Genomic DNA, 20295 nt, shown 5'->3' on the forward strand with positions numbered 1-20295 from the left:
GGACCGTACACGATTCTCACAAGTCGGCTGTGATGCACAATTTTGCACAAGTGCATGGTACTACATGTACTTAGATGGTGAGTGCTCGTGTGATGGACATGAGAAGTGCTTAAGGAGGACCTAGTAGTGTGGAGGCTTTCACTAGATCATTTTGTAAGAAGCAGTCCCTGTATCAAGGGGTAGCACTAGCGTTGACAAGGCAGCAGGCAGGAGTCTCAGCGCCATTAGTTGGACGTGTATAGAAGTAAAAGGCCAGGTGCAGTAAAACCATTACGGTGGTGATGGACACAGTTTACATATCGGATGACATAACATAACAAATGGTCCCTGAATCAATGTTCTGGCCTGAGGCACATAGAGCCCGTGCATACTGATTGGTCTTCTGCAAATATATGGAGGGGGGAGCTTGCCCATGGGCGTAATTTTAAGGGGGACGGGGGAGTTTGTCCCCCCCAACTTTCATGGCACACCATTTTGTCCCCATTCATGCCCCCCCATGAATGGGGACAAAATGGTGTGCCATTAAAGTTGTCCCCCCCCCCCAACATTTTCAGCAAAGTTACTCCACTGAGCTTGCCTACTTGAGACGGCAGGTAATATGTTTCTTATTGCAGAGAATGAAAAGCCCTGTATGTATTGTATAGGGGCCCTTGGCTGGGATTTCATTTGAGTGGGTAAAAATATATTTCTAAAGTCAAAAGGCACAAGTGTGCTCAATTATATCCATGGCAGAGATGTTCTTTGGACTTGCCAAACAGACGACGGGCAGAGCGGACCCTCATCTGTTTGCACTCAATGAGTGTGAGTGAATGCTTTCTTTGTGGATGTAAAATGGTGGTGCTTCCCTTTGGTTATCAGGTATGGAGCCGTAAAGCCCCATCTCAGTCCTGTGCTTCTGCAATTGCACACACATCTTGCATTTGCCCATTTCCTTGATGCACATCTGCAAATGCCCGTGTGGATGCCAAATATGCTCACATTTGAGAAACTTGCTTTTATTAAAACCATGCTTGTGCGCCCTTAAGCCATGAGTGAATCTCCATAAAGGTCCTTCCAAAAAAGCTGCAAGACACCGGAACTTGTTGGGAAATAATGATAAGTAAGGATCTCGGGTACTGGGATTATGCCAGCCCTCCACAAATCATACAAAGGTAAGCATTTGTTTAGATGTATTATAATCCTTATTTGAATCTTATTAATGCCATCCTCTTGGGCCAACACGTGTTTTGAGCTGTCCGCTCTTCAACAGTACTTGAATAGTGCATACAATTAATGGCTTTAGATCATTCGTGCATTCATCAATCTCTTCTTGTTTCACTTAAAATGGTATTGACATTCTCCTCTGCTTATTAATTATTCCAACGTGCATTCATGATGGGATTGAGCATGTCATTCAATAAGAGCTTTATAGCTGCAAGAATGGCCAAAAGTCATCCAATTGTATGCACAATTCAAGCCCTGACGAAGAGCGCATAGCCCGAAACACACGTTAGCAGGAGAGGATGGCTTCACTAAGCTTTAAAGAAGGGTTCTAATACATCTAACAAAATGGTTACATTGGTGTCGTTTTTGAAAGGTCAATGCAAACCCATTACCCAACACTCTGTACTGTACCTTTTGGTCAATTTCAAGTCAGACAGAGAAGAATCTCGATCTTGGGATGTGAGCATAGATTCTAATCTGCCGGTGCAGGAAGTTCAGTGTCCTCTTCTCTGACACACTGCATTTTAATAATAAGAAAGCCTCTTATGAGCTCTTCAAGTCAATTACTGAGCGAACTCTATAGTTGAAAAGATGCTGCACTATCCCAAACTCTTTGAGTGTATAGTGAGCGGCCTTAATGCATCATTATCATTCTCTGGATCCTCCAGCACAATGCCCCAATCATCAAATAGAATGTGTCACTTGCCGAAGGAGTGCATGCACTAATCCTGGGGGAAAGTCTGGCTGTTGTTCTTTTTCATATTCCAACGTGCATTCAAGTTGGTAAGAATTATAAGGCGAAATGAAAAATATATCAAACCAATATAAATTACCTACTAAATCAGTAAATGGGTGAAAGGTGGGAAAATGTCTAACGCATAAAGAGAAAATAATGAACATTAATTATTCAAATTAATGAGTGGTATTGCAGTGAGTAAGGTTTGGGTGCATTTTAGGGCCATTTATGAGTATATAAAAAAGGTATTTGATCCCTGAAATCTTTAAATGTCCCCTGCGGATCTGCAATGTGTTGAAAGGCTGGTAACTCCAAACCAGACAATAATTAGCAGCAGGCGCTAAGGTAGCAGCGTGTACATGGAAGCACATTTGTGATACCAGGTCCTTCACATGAGTAGCATGCACTCACTGCTTGAAATAGGACGAGAACATGGAGACGTAGCACAACGAGTTACAAAACAGTATTCGTGAGCAATACTTGAGAAGTGTTTGCCATGCCCTAAAAAGCTTAACTAACTGAGGAACCTATACACGAGGTGTGGCCGATGTCACTAAAGGCGATGTTTAGCAGACAGTCGAGTTTCCAATGTTACAAAATGTACGTAGCACAAAAGGGAGAATAAATGATGTACTCAATGTGAGAATATTGATTAGTATTAAAAAAGAAATCCTAATATGAACAATAAATACAAATCAATGAAATCAACCTGGGATGATGTAAGTACCAATCCCCTGAAGGCAGATCAGGGTGGGCTGGCTGCACAGACATGCACTTACCTCGCCGCTCAGAATTTCCCATCCAAATAAGATAGCTCAAGTGGTCAATTTCCCAGAGGCAGCAATCTCTTTATGACCTACAGGGCACGTCAGCACCCACAAACTCTAGACCCACTATCACTATTTCAGCCCACCCCAAAGAAATATGGCCTGCTGCTTACAAAGAAAACATTTTAAAATGTCTTCTATTAGAAATTTAGAAACCGCGTTTTAACCCAAAATAGGATTTTCCTCCAGCAGCCCTCAGCAGTAATTATTGAAGGGTTAATCTATAAAGTGTGGCACTTTTGTGTCTCAATGTCTCCAGGCATTGAAAGTTAAGCCGCCCCCACTGCTGCCAAAGCAGGAGCATATTGTGAAAGTAGGTGGGACACTACATCAGTGGAACCTCATCTGCAGGCATAATAGAAAACCTTGCCGGGGATCACCCCACCGTATAAAGCCCAGCACATACCCCAAATGGCTGCACACATCGCTGAATTATAATTGTGTGGCTTTCTGCCAGGCCACATACATCCTGCTACTTTCACTGATCACTGCAGCATTTGCCTGGCACATTGAAGCATGTCTCATCTCTACTCTGCTTGTACTGCAACAGTCCTGGAGAAAATCAATTACTTTTCCTCATTGTATATATGGGAAGAAATGCTGGATCTGTGGGGGCATTCTATTCTTGCCCCTTTGGAACTCTTACCCCGTGTAACTGCCCTATTCTGGTTGGGAAAAGAGAAGTACCGTGGCCACTAATTTCTCAGCCGTCTAGACAAATGCTGCCGGGATCTGCACTTAAGATACACTGATATGAATCAATTTCCAGTGATTGCTAGTACAAACCATCCCGTCTCTGCCCTTTTCTATTCTATTATTGCATTTCCGGCTTATATTATTGAATTTGTGTGTTCCTCACTTGGACATTTGTGTTTGAAATCATAAAACAATGACGAATCTCAAAAGAAGTCTTCTGGCTGTTTTTAGAGCCTTGTACAATGATATAACTGAGCAGATATCAGATGCCTGATAAGAAAAGTGGCCTGCTCCTCATAGATTCTTATGCAGACTTGATTTTTCCCAAGATTCTTAGAATACAATAGGCAATACTTGACTCGATGTCAAGCTTAAAGGGGAAATAATTGACTTAAGCGACAGCTCTACGCTCAAGGGCTAGGAGGGGTAAGAGAGACCAGCATTGGCAATTGTATTTGTTTTAGGTAACATTGAGCATCTAATGGCTATGTCACATACTAACATTATATTGTTTCCCTTGGTGGGGACTATACCTAAAATGGCCCCAGAGTTGCTTACAATTATTTTGCATAGGTAAATGTGTGAGGAACTATAGCTAGTGCTTTGATGAATTTTGGATGTTTGTGAGTGGGTGTCTTTACATGTAAACCTAAGCCAGGGGCAGAGACATATGGATTTTAAGCAAATACATATTGCTAGATGGCATTGCCATAGGAGAAAGGCTGGTTTGCAGACATACCTTTTTGATGCATTGTATTATGTTATATTACTTGATATTTGTATAGCGCCTACTACCATTGTTATGGCCTTAAAGCACTGTGGGGTGAATGGCCCTTCGGCAGACCATAGTGTGAACAAACATGAACACAGAAGAACATTTCATTGCATGTGAATAGTATTTAGAATGTAGGTGACTGGTCCATTGCTAGCAGAGATGTCTAGAGACGTTTTACCAGCCCTACAATATAGATTGGATTACTATGTCAGTGAGTGTGTGATGGCTCAACTGAATAGCTCGTGCGACTCAAGCATATTCTATGGGTTGCAGTGCTAAAGGGAGATTGGGCTATTAAAAATCAGTCTTTCACCCGAAGGGCACTGTCTACAGTTCAGGGCTTTTCTATACTCTACAACATGCATATACATTGCATGGCTTGCCGTCACATGCCGATTACATGCACATTTCTCACATATGATGAAGAAACATTCAGTGCATGGTGACCATTTTCTAATAGATTTATGCTACATTACCTAAATGGGAAGCATATAATAACTCCTGAAAAAACAGTAAATATAGTTTTCTACATAGAAATCAGTTTTGAATGAGGTATTCACATACAGAGGACGTATGCCACAGTTGTAAGTGTGTGGTATTAAAAATAACATTTTTATTCATCCCCAAAGGTTTCCTCACTTTGATAGCCATGTCACAGCATTATGTGGCTTATTTTTATTTTGTAATACTTTTCCCACTAGGTGTGTTGCTTCGAAGTAAGGAGACAATAGTTAAAGCAATGTCTTGATAATGTTAATGAACGTCTTGGATCTATTAAAACCTTGACGTAAGGCACCAGGAACACTGGCAATGCGAAATAATTAAGTTTACTTGATAACAATGAACATTTAATTTTGGGAAATGCAGGAGTTGACTTGGGCACTGAGAGGGTTACCCTGGAGCAGTACTGGAAAGGTTGCTTCATGGCAAGCAAATGCGTTATTATTGCAGCCCTGGGCTAATTTTGGTGGGGGGAGGGGGGTAATGGGGGGGCATTTGCTGAATGGATGCATGCATCATTAAGTGACTGACTCATTAACTGCAGTCGGTGGCCTGCTAATGAGCTGGTCGGGGTAATCGTGAGACGGTTGCTGCCCTGTTTTAATCAATTGTTGCAATACTGATATTAAAACAAAATCATAAGAAGCCCTTGACTTCACCCCCATCCTATTTAAGATGCGTGTGAAATATCTCTTCTACAGATGCCAAATCGCTCACTTTTGTACAGCCATTAATTGCAGAAGAGTTCCTTATCACAGCATCTTTCTTATGCGCCTCTCCTCTGGGAGAGTTAAGCATAAGTGTGATTGATTTGGTCTGGTTATTCCAGGTAATGTGTGGCCCCCTCTTCTAAGAAATGTATGGTCGTACCCACATTTTGAACAAAATGGTTGGCATTCCGAAGGCAGATTTACTTGTTGAGTAGCATTATTGATAAGACATGCAAGACCAGTCAGATTTTAAAAATGTTCATGTCTACACATTTTTCGTTACGAAATATAACTTTAATTTCGGAAGTTCCAATAGTTTTACATTAAACGAACTTTGCAGGTTCTACTAAATGAATCATTACAGTTCACTTAGCTTCTGGCACTAATTGAAACAGTTGGCCATGTGCATTTTGTCCGGAAACTGTATTGCCATTGATCGGTGGCTGAGCCTCGGTTAGTTTCTGACATGAAACACTTCACTGTTTTAAAGTTTTTGTAACCGACACTTTTTAAAACGTTTGCATTAAACTACTGTGATTCTTCAACATACCTATTTTTCATTTTATAGAGTTTCTTTTATTCTAATGAGAAATTAGTGACACGCACTGTTTCTACAGTAGAACATTTAAGTGTTTACCTCTATGTAACACAGAAATGCAAATTAAAATGAATGGTTGTATTGTTTCAAAAGGTGAAAACTATAAGAAAATTCACTTTATTTGAGATCTACAACTAAATAGGAACAGGGCAAGAGGATTAAATGTACTGGCATTCCCCTTCTTTTTTTTGCACATTGTTGATAGTTTATTCTGGAGCCCAGTGCATACCTGTGATGACTGAACCCGCCTCTTTGTCTCTCTAGGTTTTCCAGCTCCAGAGGTAAGCTGGTTTCGTGATGGCCAGGTAATCTCTGCTGCAACTCTGCCCGGCGTGCAGATCTCATTTAGCGAAGGCCGCGCTAAATTGATGATCCCCGCCGTGTCAGCAGTCAACAGTGGAAGATATTCCGTACGAGCCACCAATGGAGCCGGACAAATGACTAGTACAGCCGAATTACTCACGGCAGGTATGGAAAACTCTCAAAACAGGAATACATTGATTTGTCTGTAATGTGCTCCAGTGTCCTTGAGCCAGCTCCTTCTAATGGCAACCCCTTCCTTAAAAATGTAATGCACTTGTTAACTTTCTATGTTAGTGTGTTTGGAACTCGAACATTGCACTTGCATGTTGTTCAGAGTCATTGCAAGCACCAGCATTGAAATGGACTCCTCAACTCATGCGTGTCAAAGGCTGCTATAAGTGGCTAAATCCTACATGTCAATCAGAGTTACTTGACTTGTAGGATCTGATAGGTCACATTTTGCTGCTTTTCTACTTACAAATATGCAAGAAAGACATGCAATATAATTCTGTTCTATTATTGGAAATATAAATATTGACAGTGACCTTCTCTACTACTGGACTGTCAGACATCTCTGTGGTAACATATCATCCCAATTGAGATGCACCCGTCTATCTGTGGGAGTATCGATAATGCTACTAACTCTTTCCTTGCCATATGCGACCTATGCTTCTGGCCCACCAGAACAGCTGGCGACTACCACACATTTATCCTTGAGGTGGAGGATGAAAACCTATTGGCAACCACCTCAATAGATGTTATTCTGAGTACTGCTTGCTTGCAGGATTCCTTACCTTGTATGGCTTGCTGGGCAGGCTTCTAGGAGGTTATAATTAAGATGGTTCCTAGTCAATCTTGTCCATATAATAATTCTTAAATGGGTAGGAACCAACTGTTTTCCAAGTGATGGAAAGTGTTCTTCACCGAACACCAGTGTTCTAACCTGCACCATAATTAGCTCCTTCATTCTTGACTCCTCACAGCTGTGATTTGGTTTCGGATACTGTTGCTCATTATTTAGACATGTATATTTCAATCCTTCACTGATCTAAATTCAAAGAAGAAAATGATGTGTGTGATCAAGTTGAAAATGCGTTTCACGTACTGTACATTGTGTTGGTGTGTGCAGTGTTCCCTGTGCCACACACCAGGGTTGCCAGGCGCAATCACAACACTAAAAACAACTTGTGGATGTTAACCAAAAACAAAAGTGTGCAGCGTAATGGAAGCATGATTTCAGGAATACATTAATTGATTGTGACTTATCACTGGAAGAGATATGCTCAGAAAATTCATTATTTTGAGCAATATATCCAGCAATTGATGTTTCATTTTGAACAATCATTGTTTGTATTAGGATTACTGCCACCTGAATCAATTGTTCAAATATGGGAGATTCCTCCTGAATATTTGTAATAGATACCTTAAGTTATCGAAAATCTAAGTTTAGACTGTATGGTGTAAAATCTATGCTTTTACTTCTCGGGATATTTACAGGATGCACTGCATAACAGAATGTACATATAAGTGTTGAAATAATGTCTGTTCAATGTCCAGATTAATTGATCCTGTTGACTGGATTTTTCTGATCCTCATTTGCAGCTGAAACAGCACCTCCAAACTTCATACAACGACTACAGAGCTTGACAGTAAGGCAAGGCAGTCAAGTTCGCCTTAACGCTAGAGTGACTGGAATCCCTACACCTGTGGTGAAGTTCTACAGAGAGGGAGCTGAAATCCAGAGCTCCCCTGATTTTCAAATTTTACAAGATGGAGACCACTACAGTTTAATAATTGCAGAAGCGTATCCTGAAGATTCTGGAACCTATTCCGTAAATGCTACGAATAGTGTCGGACGTGCCACTTCCACAGCTGAGCTCACAGTTCAAGGTACGCATGTAATGTTCAGTTTGCAAGTCGTGCCATGAGAAAAGATAATGTCTAATATAGTCAATGTGTTTTCAAGATCACATGTGGCATGCTTTTCGTGTGCCTGATGATCCTTCCTACCTGGCGATGGAATGCTCACCTCTGATATCCTAGTTCAAGCTATATTAAATGTGTTTTCAACATATTTTTTGAAAAGTATACTATTTAATAGAATCTGTGAGCTACTTTATTCATAAAAACACATTCTTATCATAAGTGATATTGGGGTTCTGTTAAAGTGAAAATGTCTACTGCACCAATGTTTTTTAGACTCCCTGATAATAAACAAGGGGAACTATAAAACAATTAGCCAACCAGCAACTATTTCTACTTCTGTGCATGAAAAATAACCACACTATTTGACTGTGGCTACCCTTTATTTCTACAGCTGATGATGAAATACCCGCTAAAAAGACAAAGACCGTTGTGTCTACTGCTCAGATTTCCCAAACAAGACAAACAAGAACTGAACAGGTATTCTTTTGTCCACACATATTTTTATGAGAAATGAGAAGCCATTTTGGAAACAAATTTCACCCATATTTATTTTGTGCTTGTGTTACAGAGGATAGAATCTCATTACGATGCTAGAAGTATGACCACAGTTGAAATGCATGTAGAAGGCAGCCCAGGACTTCCCCACAAACAGCCTCCACGGATACCTCCAAAGCCTGCATCAAAGTCACCAACACCACCAATGATTGCAGCTAAAGTACACATGGCACGTCAACAGTCTCCATCACCTATTCGGCAGTCCCCATCACCTGTAAGACACGTGAAAGCGCCAATACCATCACCTGTCAGGTAATCTATCTAAACTTGCCCGATTTCTTTTTTGCACAATTCGTTGTACAGCCTCTGGGGAAAAGCAGAAACATTATCATAGGACCAATGAACATATGTATAAAGAGGATATTGTTCTCAATTGTTTAAAGCAATGTCTCTGGCCACAGTAAAAGGGTGCCACCCTTGTTTTTGAAATGGCATTTCTTAAAATGATATGGGGTGTTGAGAGGATGGGTCAGGGGAAGTATATAGACTGACAAATGCAATATAATCATATGAGAAACACGTTCAGGAGAGAGCATAGAAATACCCATGTGATAAAGGGGGACATATCGACTGACACCTGAATCTTTCATTGTCCATCTATTCAAGGCACCCTAGTGATATGTATCCATGGATTAATAAATACTATTGCTTCTTCCCATTTCATTAGGTGATTATAACAAAACTGATATCATTAGGACTAACACATTCACATTTAGTGCAAAAAATGGATAGGGATGTCTGACCTGAAGCATCCCTTTAGCGTTATCATCTCTTACAATCTGCCAAAGAGCACACACCTGTGGCACCTTTTTTATGATGCTAAAGTTGTCATTCGAAGTTTGGAAACATATATATCAAGGGTGTGAATTGAGAGAAGTGCACGTGTCGTATAGTGTGTGCCCAATCCCGAAGCATGCCAAGGGGTATGGACGAGATCCAAGGTCACAGACTACCAGTCAGATGGCGATGGCAGTAACGGTTCTTGATTTCAGCTTCCATTTGTTTTCGCATTTCAAGTCTTCAATCAAATGATTCCCAAAGGCTAGAGGCCCTTCACTCAAAGGCCAGCTAAGGCCCATCTATTAATCAGAGATTGGCTATTCACTGGCCATGTCTCACCCAGTTCTGGCAGCAGCCAATCGTTCAGTGGAAAAATGGTCCTTAAGGCTGCATCGAAAAAAACGGGTTCATCCACTTGCGAGGGGTTATCCTGTAAGAGTGTGGCCTAATGAATAATTTCATAGAAATGTGAGAGCCGCTCACTGCTGCCTTGCTCAGCTTATTAAGCATTGCAGGAGTTGCTCAGAGGTTGCATGGACAATTCTCTCTCTGTTTACCTGGCCTTGGCTCACATGAAACCGAACATCCATCAGGGCCGGTTAACTTGGATGCATCAAAGTTTTGGTGATAAAATGGTACAGTTTAAATTACATTTTTAAATATAATGTATACTGTATTCATTTTACCTAATAGTGTTGATAAACCCCATGTTTATCACCCTTAGGTTTATTGGAGTGTAGGGAGACATGAGGTCTCTACCCATTCGTGAGCAGCGCGAATTGCACACCATGTCATACTCATCGGGATCAAGTATAAACATCATACAACACAAAGACAGAGCAAGGAACTATATTCCTGAAACTATAGGGGGTTTATTTCCTCTACAACGCAATGCAATTACAGTGTTTTTTTCAAAACTGAAATCATGTCATCCTGGATTCTGATACCATCATTCAAATTCTTACATTTGATAGGTAGCTACCCTCAGCCAATCAGATACTTTGACCAGTTAAGCACCCGCTAACGAGATCAGCGTCCACCTGAGAGTCCCACTAGGGGCAGCTCAGTCTTTTATCCTTCTGTGGGAAATTCCATTGGATGATAGTGATTCACGTAGTTACAGTGCTAGGAAATGTCAATAGCGGTGGTAGCAAAAGCTAGTTAAAAAAGGCTAGTTGGTATATGCATCGTTTCACAACTTTTTATCTTGCAAAGAAGCACCTGTATTGGTGTACCTTTCTCTGTATTTAAAAAAAAACATACATGATTGTGCTATAAAGTACATTGTATTTTGGTTAATTGCATTATTTAGAGGTGTATCGTTATTTTTACATGCAAGAGAATATGTGGAAAATACTTTTTTCTGGACGTTTCACTACACAGAAATTTCATCGAAGCAGTATCCGTTTCCCTTCTGGAAACAATTGTCTTCACTTGACGATTTCTGAACCATAATTTTAATATTTGTGTAAAAAGAAGCGCTACTCAAAACTGTGTAATTCATGCAAGTAGTCATTTGGCTGTAACTGCATTGTCAGTAAGACATGTTGATCTGTTCAAGAAATGAGTAGAACTAGGGCACATACATCATAGACTCATGGTAAATCCTGTGAAGAAAACCTCTCAAGCAGGATTTCCTACCTGTTTGATTAACTTGTATGAGAATTGTGTTGTCCTTCATAACCTTGCTAATTTCCATGTCTGATCTTGTTAATTAGGTCGGTGTCCCCTGCTGGAAGACTCTCTACCTCACCCATTCGACCGGTTAAATCGCCGGCTTTGGTTCGTAAAACTCCAACTATCCCGGCTGGGTCTGACTCCCTTCCACCATGGAAGCAAGAGAGCTACGTGGCTATGTCGGAAACACAGATGAGTAAAGTAACCACACACACACGGACCGAGGAAAGGTTCGAGGGAAGATATAGAGAGCAGGAGCAGGTGATCACCAAGGGAGCTGCACAACCTTCTGCTCCTCCAGAGGTAATGGGAACCACACAGTCAATACAAGCAATGTATGCTTCTTCCCAACATAGCATAGGAGACAGCAATTGTCCCATTACTCATGTGTCAATAACTCCCTATTTATATGCTTCCACTGGATTGTATAAATAGTTTTTTGTTCGTATTGTTTATTTTCCTTGTGCTTTGTGTGTGCAAGCTGTAAAAAGTGTCTTTCCATGTGAACAATGTAGGTCCTAAAAGACTCTGGGAAAACAGCAGCTGTGGCGACTGTACTCGCTGCTGTTGACCAGGCCAGAGAAAGGGAGCCACTGCCAAGTGCCTTGGAGCAGGCTGTTAAAAGGCCTGTTGCAGTCCGTATTCAGCCTGTGCCGGAAAAGGTAGACACAATGCATTGCTGTTCTGTCACCTCCATCCCACAAGCAGCCAACGCCACATGCGTAACCAGAGCTATGCCTAACAGATACCATTTGTGTTGATTTCTCCTGATAACACATATCCCCTCACATTTTCACGTACCCATTTTCCTTTACTTTTTTTTAGTTTGGTTTCCCGCAATCATGCGCTCTTACTTTTATTGTTACGGTGCATTTTAAGAAAACACTTTTTTGTCCCCTCTGTGAATATCAGATCAGAACGGAAATTGAGAAAACCTCCGTAGCTTCCTTAGCCATTACTACTGAAACAGCCATACACAAAGAGGCAGTCTCGAGAACTGTCGAAGGAATTTCTACTAAAAAGGAAGCGATATATGCGGCACATCAAAAGGTGAATACCAGTCCACGTGTGCAAGCACCACCTGGCGATCATACGAAGAACCATTTCTGTGTGGGCTTCTTTAGTGGTCAAGCTGTAATGTCTAATCACACTGGCTTACTAACACACCAGGAAGGAATCCTACTAGATGTTTATCTTTTACTGAGATACCCATGTCATGATATGATTTTAGAACCGACTTTTTAATGTTCTGTTTTACCATGCATCTGCAGATTTCACCACAAAGTGCTGAGAAAAGAACAGCCATTGCCACAGTTTTAGTGGCTGTTGAGAAAGCCTGGTCACAGGAAACTCTGCAAACAGACAGTCTGTTGACAAGGAGTGTACAACTGTTAGTTGATGACCAGGTAGCGGACAAGCACATGTATCTGAGACTCATCCCAGAAGTAAACATTGTTTACTTTTTTGTCAAAAGTGCTACAGGATTGCTCTTCTGTTTTGCAGGCCAGGGGCTTGTGGGTCTTCCAACTGTGATGTGTGCACAAAGTCACGTTCTTTGCTAATCTCTTTTTACGCACAAAGTCACCATCTTTGCTAACCTCTTTTTGCGCAAGGTTGCCAATCGCACAACATAGTTGCATGCAAAACGACACCCTGTTTATAGCAAAACTTTAGAAAATATAAAGGTTAGTTTAAGAGTGTTATTGTTGAATGTTTAGAGACACATAACGCTGTGTCTGCCATGCAAACACTAACATCAGCACCAGCAATAAGTGTTTCTTTATCTAACTAGGGAAAAGTCGTAATTGTGTCAAATGCAGTGTTCTGTCTATTTGTTTATGTTTCAAATGTGTGTGTGTTGTGGGAAGGGTATCAACTACATAAATATATGTATGCACACATTTACTTTCTGGTGGAGAACGATGTCAGTCATATTATTCCTTAGAAAATAACCAGATTCAATGAACTGCCAACACATCTACATTATTGTGTACACTCGTTGATTGTACTTGCATGCATACACTGCATGGGTTGTATTACTGATGGTACTGGTCTTCCACAGGTCTTTCGAGCTGTTTTCTCTTCTTCTTGTCACTTTGTTTTCACCCTACTTCTTCTCTTCCTGTCCCTCTATCCAGTTATTTCTCTCCCTGACTCTCTTATTTGTAGGTTCTATATGTACATGTGGTCTTTGTAATACTGTTTATTGTTCACCTGCAAAACACAATGTGCTTTTTCTGTGAGTGTATATGTCATGTTTGCAAATGTTCCCTCTGCCTAGATCGACACAGGTAAAAAAGCAGGTGCTGTAGCCACTGTGGTCGCTGCAGTTGACATAGCCCGCATTAGAGAGCCACCAGAGGGCCCTGAAGAAGTATATGGAGAAGAAAGACTGGAACATAAATATAAGGAGCATTTTATAGCCGAGAAAACAATTGAGCGCTCACCTGAACGCCGTCCAGTCACCAAACCAATAAAACCTGCTGTCGTGTACATGCCTCCTGAACCGAAAGCACCTTCACCAGCCCCTGTGGTGACACTCATATCACAGGTTAGACTCAGTGTGCACTGAAGTCTTTGGCCTTACAGCAGCACATGTCTTTCTGGTGTTGTGTGAGTTCAGAAAACTCAACATCATTTTATTGGTTGATATAGATTAAAAGAACACAAGAACCACCAGCTGAACCACCAGTACGTGTGGACCAACCACTTCCCCATTCTGCTGTTCCACATTTTTCAGTTGCAAAAATCACTGTTCCCAAACCAGACCATACATATGAGGTAAGATGCTGGTGAAAGTGTATGTCAGGCAAAAGGGAAAATGTCAAAAGAATGCGGTTTTATAACAGAAAAGCATCACTTTTGATAAGAATCTCATTCCAGAAAAAGACCTAACAATTACCTCATTAATTTTAAGTATTTTGGATGGACATTTGTCTTCCCTCCTTCGGTTTACAGTTCCAAAAAGAATCACAAATATTGAAAACAATACTTTGCTAGCCACTGCCTGACATGCAATTTCCACCCATTCAAAATAGAAACCACCCCTTTAAAACCACCCTTAAGTTTATTAATCGAATAATACCACAGGTGAATAATTCGTTTTATTGCTGCAGTATCACTGCATACTAAACCAGCGCAGAATTAACAAATGCAACACCCAAGGATCCTGATTTAATTCCAAACTGCTAATGCTAAAATAATATGCTTTATCTGCAATGTATAAGGATGCTTTTTGCCCCGACTGTAGTACATTTCTCACCTCTATACACTAGGAACCATCTAACCCACTTTTAGGAGTGATACCAGTACTACCAACGCCTTCCATGTCTTGTCGACTTTAAAGATGCACTGAACATTCCAAAAGCACAACACCATCCACAAAGCAATATTCTGGAAATATCTACCCAAAATGTATACAAATTGACATATTTCCAAAAGGATATGCGACAGCAATAGCCATAGCACACGGCTAATGCTTCAAGGAAGACCCTGTATACACAGGTGACACGAAACACGGCTTTTCACGATATTTCTGGAATCCCTTGTTGATGACACTTTGTGTTATTGATAAGGGAAAAGTGCATCTTTAAAGGATAAAAGATTAAAAAAAAAAAAAAAAAAGAATAATAACTTGTATAATGCTGTTTCTCTTGGGTTGGCTAGGTTTCCATAGCAGGAACAGCAATTTCTACTCTGCAAAAAGAGTTGACCGCAACTTCAGTTCAAAAAGTCATAAAACCAGTGAAAGCACCTCTCTTAAAGCCAGCTGAGCCTAGAGTGGCACCAGAGAAGGCCGTTGCTCGGCCTAGTCCCTTGGGAGGCACGACAGATACATATACACCTCGCTTTGCTCCTGAGCCATTAGTGAAAGACTTTAAACCAGAGGTTTGTTACCGGACAACATGCGCTCCATACATGTAATGTGTAGATTCTGTGTCGCACTGTAACTCGTGTACCTTGCCCCCTCACCCAATACCCCACCCTACAACCTACTTACGTCTGTCTGCCATACGTAGTCTTTTTGTCAAGCTGGCCAATGCTTCTAACAGTACCTAGTGCCAGCAAACTTGAGATCCTCCTGAAGGGAGTGAAACTCTGAGATAGCCCTCATCTCTAGCGCTGTGTATCATACCCGTTAACACCATTTTAAATGTTCTAGGTAAAGGAACCGGCACACGTACCAGAGCCAGAAGAGCCTCCTGTGACAGCGCCGCGCATAGTATCAGTAAGTAGCATAACAGAACTCTCACATTTACTCTTTGGATACAACAACTAGGCCGGGGCCGGGAGGATTGCTCAATTGTCTTGGAAGCAAGACAACGCAGAGCAACATAGGTTAGGTGTTACAAAAGATTAATTCATTTAACTGAAGTCTTTATTTGTCACTACACAGGAAATGGTTGTGTGTGTTGGATGGGGGGTAAGGGGTCTGGCCGTTTGTAGCACTCCAAGGGTAGGAGAGGTTGTGTGAGGACTTGTTGGACAATTACTCAACACTTACATTAGCAGAAAGCGTAATAAAGACACAATGCATTATACTGAATCAGCTGCACTCCTCTCAAACCACTTACTTGATGCTGATGAAGCAGTCACGTAAAGAGAGATCAGATTGAGAGTAAGGGATTGCAGGATGGATCTCAAAGCAATGCCTTCTGGAATAATGGCCAGCGTCACATCATCAGTGGGTGACCGACCATATTAAGGTTGTTTATTCACAGTACATCCACTGATTGGCATACCTCCACCCCACACTATGCCCTTTCTTCTCCCATCCCACATAACAAACAAGCCATTACATCGCATCAACCCACCAGGAATGGTGGATATTGCACACATTTGCAACCAAATGTAGTGGAAAGGGAGTAACAAAAAGCAGCATCAAAACAGGAAACACTGCACTGGCCAAGATTGTACCCAGTCCTGGTGGATTTAACAAGCACTGTGACTATTAACCAGACCAGCGGAGTTTTAAGGTAGCAAAAATGTTGATGGCATTAAAGCAACAGCTGCAGAGATCTGTGTGAAATTTGAAGGTTCAGAGATGGGTTATTATACTTCGTTGTTCATTTTATCAAGGTCAATAACATGGAAACCATCGAGTTTCTTCTTATGAACACCGGCTATCAATGCCTAGAACCAGTTAATATCTTATAGTATGCTTTATATGTCTAGTCACTATTCTATCAGCATAACACGCATGTGGTGATATGGATAATGTAATGGTATTTTACATAATTGAAAAAACAAGCATACTCCTGGAATAGGGATTCCTGACACACTGTTCCTTGGTTACCTTTATAAGAGTCTAATACTTAATTGAATGAAACCAGTGATCACTCTCATTCCTTGAACTTTAATGCACAAATAGATTTTCCATGAAGATGGTATGTAATTTGGCACAGTAGAGTAGTATTTTATATTCACACCATACAAGTATCAGCATTGCAGTACATGATTCTATTATACGTCCCAAACATATTTTATTGATCAATTGGATCACGTGTTGACAATTATTTTCAAAAATAATAAGTAACAAAGGAAGATTTATTTCAGTATTATTGTTTTATTTTATCTTAGGTACTAAAGGACGTGACTGTTATTGAGGGTGAGTCTGTCACACTGGAGTGCCAGATCTCTGGATATCCATCCCCATCTGTGATGTGGTTCAGAGAGGACTATCGCATTGAAACTTCAATTGACTTCCAAATTACCTTCGAACAAAGCACTGCCCGCCTTCTGATCCGTGAAGCTTTTGCAGAAGACAGTGGGCGATTCACTTGCACTGCGACCAATGAAGCTGGCACAATCAGCACATCCTGCTACCTAGTTGTCCAAGGTAAGTGTAATCCTTTCAAGACCCCACAGAAATTGTAATTATTTCTTCATAATTAGTAATTGAATATATCTTTTTATTAAACATGATTTGGCAAGTGCAGGTAAGTACAAAATAATAATCAAAATATTGTTACATAACCAATGTTGAACATTTGTACATTGCTTCTGTAAAGAATGATATGGAAGGGACTGTAAGGTACCAAAGGTGGTGGTAGGAGATATTAAGTTAAACAAGGACATTATCATTAGAAATGACTTACACAAGAGTGATCTTTACTTCAGTGCAATTTGAAATTTATTTGGAACAATGGAACGTATATCAATTAAAATGGTATTGCCTATTAGGCTGCCTCCTCAGCAGCACTGCAGGTTCTCCATCAACTGGCTTTTCTTCACTCACATCATTTGAGAATGAGTGCTCTTTTCAGGAATAATAAATGTAATTCTTTTGATTTCTTTTTCTGCAAAGTGCAGATTGACAATTATGTTTCAGCTGGTGTTTGAAATTGGGGCAGCTGTCAGGTAGCCACGCTCTGTCCAGCGCGTATGCTTCTTGCCACTAAAGCATGATGCTCCTTTCCATCTCCTCTGTCCTTTCTTACTCTGCAGCCAGCTTTTAACTCTGAGTTACACTTCCACTAGCACAAGGTGGTCACTGCCGCCATTCAAAACACCCAAACTCACTCTGTTTAAACATCATGGCACACTTGAAAGAAAAGCAGAATTGAGAGTGAACCAGATGGATAGACATACATTAAGTGATTGATTATCTCTTTTAGTTCATGGGCAGGCATGTGCTGGAGAAGTCAAAAAGATGGAGAGTTAGTTTAAAGTGCAATCAGTAGTGCAGCAAAGACCCGCACTACAGTGTTTATAACAGTGGGTCATGGTATTGCCTTTGTCACCTCTCAAAGCATATTTGGGATCTCGTGCTAGGAAAATGCTTCTCCCCATCGCTACATAGCTTAGCATGACCTCTTATTGTCTTGCCATCATCTATTTGGTAGGACGTAAGAGCGCTGAATGCCGAGGTGGTACATTGTAATTAATTTTGGTGGCCCTTCTTTTGGTCTCACTCTGTACATTGGCTTACCGAGAACAGAAAAGACATATGATGCAAGTTCAGTCAACAGTCACCACCCCTCCTCCACAAAACCTTTGAATTGAGGTACAAACAGAGCTACATAAGCACATATTGCCAATCGTGAGTCATAGTTCACAGTAGACTTCTATGCAATCTTTAGGGACACATGAGTTTCATGTTGAGAACAGTTGGGCAAAAGTTAGGGAGGCATTGAAGGGCTTCAGGAAGCAATTTTGGTGATAACTTAGATTTATGTGGGGCAAATGAAAGACATTTTAGGGACAAGTAAAAGAATATATAACAACAATTCAGACATATTTAATGGAAAAGTGAACATGGGCAAGACTTGAGGTGTTACTTGATTGTGATATAAAATGAGGACAGCACTTTTAGGACCTAGGCTGTTTGGCTTTTGTTCCCATGAGTGACAGCAGAAATACCACATCTTATAACTATACGCATAGTCCATATCCAAATTGAAAGTATAGAAAGTTCTTTTCCATTACACTCTAAAACACATAAAGATAAACAACATTGATTCTTTCTTTTGTTTTTCCAAATCCATTTGAGAAAAAGAGATAGGCCGCGATGGGAGATTGGTTTGTCGTTTATTTTATATACCATTTATGATTTCCAACTTTAGTTTACAAGACAATATTTTTCTGTGACATTATAATATTATCCTGAGCCCCCAAAACATTCTCTCATATTTTATGAATTGTCAAAACATCCTGTATGGGGGTAGACCCATATCGTCTGTCCTGGCTCACCTGATATTCTGAACATAGAACCCCACAGTTCAGATTCCCGTTATGTACCATACACTAAGCAATCCTTGTGTTTTTAGTTTGCTGTTTAGGAATCATTGAATGTTCAATATGTGCAGAATTTCAAATACTGTACCAATGTGTATCTCTTTTTATAGTTTCTGAAGAGTTTGAGAGTCGTGAGACCATTCCCGTTCCTGAGAAAATGGCAACTGAAGAGAAAAGGTAACATTGTTTTCTCACCAATTATGACACTTCATTGTTTTTTTTAATCAGAAATTGGATTCACATTCATTTGTATGCACACACATCTAAATTATGTTTTACATTTGTAGGTTCGAGGAGCCAATGGAAACTGAGACTCCCATTGCTGCTGAGCCCACTGAGCCTGCAGAAGGCGTTGCACCATTCTTTATTAGGAAACCCACTGAACAGAAGTTAGTGGAAGGTGGAAGTGTTGTCTTTGACTGTCAGATAGGTGGAACACCAAAACCACATATCTACTGGAAAAAGGCTGGCGTTCCTCTCACAACTGGATACAGGTACTTTATAAGTTATTAGTGTAAGTGTATAACCTTCCATAAATTCAGCCCTTTTACCACAAAATAATCTGCTTTGTAGGAATAGGATGTTCACTCCTGGGAGGAATAAAACGACAATCCAACTATTGTGATGCCTGCAACTTCATGTCTATTAACACATTATTTATTCATAAACTAGATCACTTGTGAATGTTTAACAAAATATATGTTGTAATTTAACAGTTTAAATGTACTTCTGTGATAGAAGCACTTGTGACAAGCCTAGACATGTTTATTAAAAGTGGGTGTTGGATGTTTAGTTAGATTGTTGTTATATGAAGTTAAGGAGTGGTTGTCAAGCTTTAATGGCAATTAAGATACTACAGTGATGGTGAACACCGTAGAGCATTGGGTGCCAATGAATCTCACATTCATAATTAGCCTAATCACTGAAGTAAAAATGACAAAGCATAATATATAAAGTTAACTTTTCGCAGTTTGAGGTATGTTTTGGGTTTGATCCGTTTCCATATATTGACTTCAAACTGTAACCTGAGTGTTTACAAAAGAAACAAAAATTGCATGCCATATTAAATAAGCAGACTGTTGAATACCTTATCACTTGCTTCTTAAAGATACAAAGTCAGCTACAACAAAGATTCTGGAGAGTGCAAGCTGGAGATCTCTATGACCTTTGCAGATGATGCAGGAGAATATAGTATTGTTATTCGTAACAAACATGGCGAAACGTCAGCAACAGCCAATTTATTGGAAGAAGGTAACTGGAAACAGAAAATT

At 40.4% G+C, this 20295-nt stretch overlaps 1 protein-coding gene across 1 annotated transcript in view; it reads left to right on the forward strand.

Moving 5' to 3' along the window:
• The window catches only part of TTN (titin), a 364996-nt gene that overhangs the window by 19839 nt on the left and 324862 nt on the right, over nucleotides 1-20295 (forward strand). Inside the window, exons 3-17 of the mRNA XM_069616101.1 lie at nucleotides 6311-6514; nucleotides 7952-8239; nucleotides 8667-8752; nucleotides 8844-9082; nucleotides 11329-11590; nucleotides 11803-11949; nucleotides 12200-12337; nucleotides 13569-13838; nucleotides 13943-14068; nucleotides 14954-15175; nucleotides 15450-15515; nucleotides 16868-17126; nucleotides 19135-19201; nucleotides 19312-19518; nucleotides 20133-20275. Coding sequence (XP_069472202.1) covers nucleotides 6311-6514; nucleotides 7952-8239; nucleotides 8667-8752; nucleotides 8844-9082; nucleotides 11329-11590; nucleotides 11803-11949; nucleotides 12200-12337; nucleotides 13569-13838; nucleotides 13943-14068; nucleotides 14954-15175; nucleotides 15450-15515; nucleotides 16868-17126; nucleotides 19135-19201; nucleotides 19312-19518; nucleotides 20133-20275 — 2724 coding nt within the window. The remainder of the gene's footprint in view (nucleotides 1-6310; nucleotides 6515-7951; nucleotides 8240-8666; nucleotides 8753-8843; nucleotides 9083-11328; nucleotides 11591-11802; nucleotides 11950-12199; nucleotides 12338-13568; nucleotides 13839-13942; nucleotides 14069-14953; nucleotides 15176-15449; nucleotides 15516-16867; nucleotides 17127-19134; nucleotides 19202-19311; nucleotides 19519-20132; nucleotides 20276-20295) is intronic.

Source organism: Ambystoma mexicanum, chromosome 9 (assembly GCF_040938575.1).
Source record: "Ambystoma mexicanum isolate Mex_15411 chromosome 9, UKY_AmexF1_1, whole genome shotgun sequence".
Taxonomy (NCBI): Eukaryota; Metazoa; Chordata; class Amphibia; order Caudata; family Ambystomatidae; genus Ambystoma; species Ambystoma mexicanum.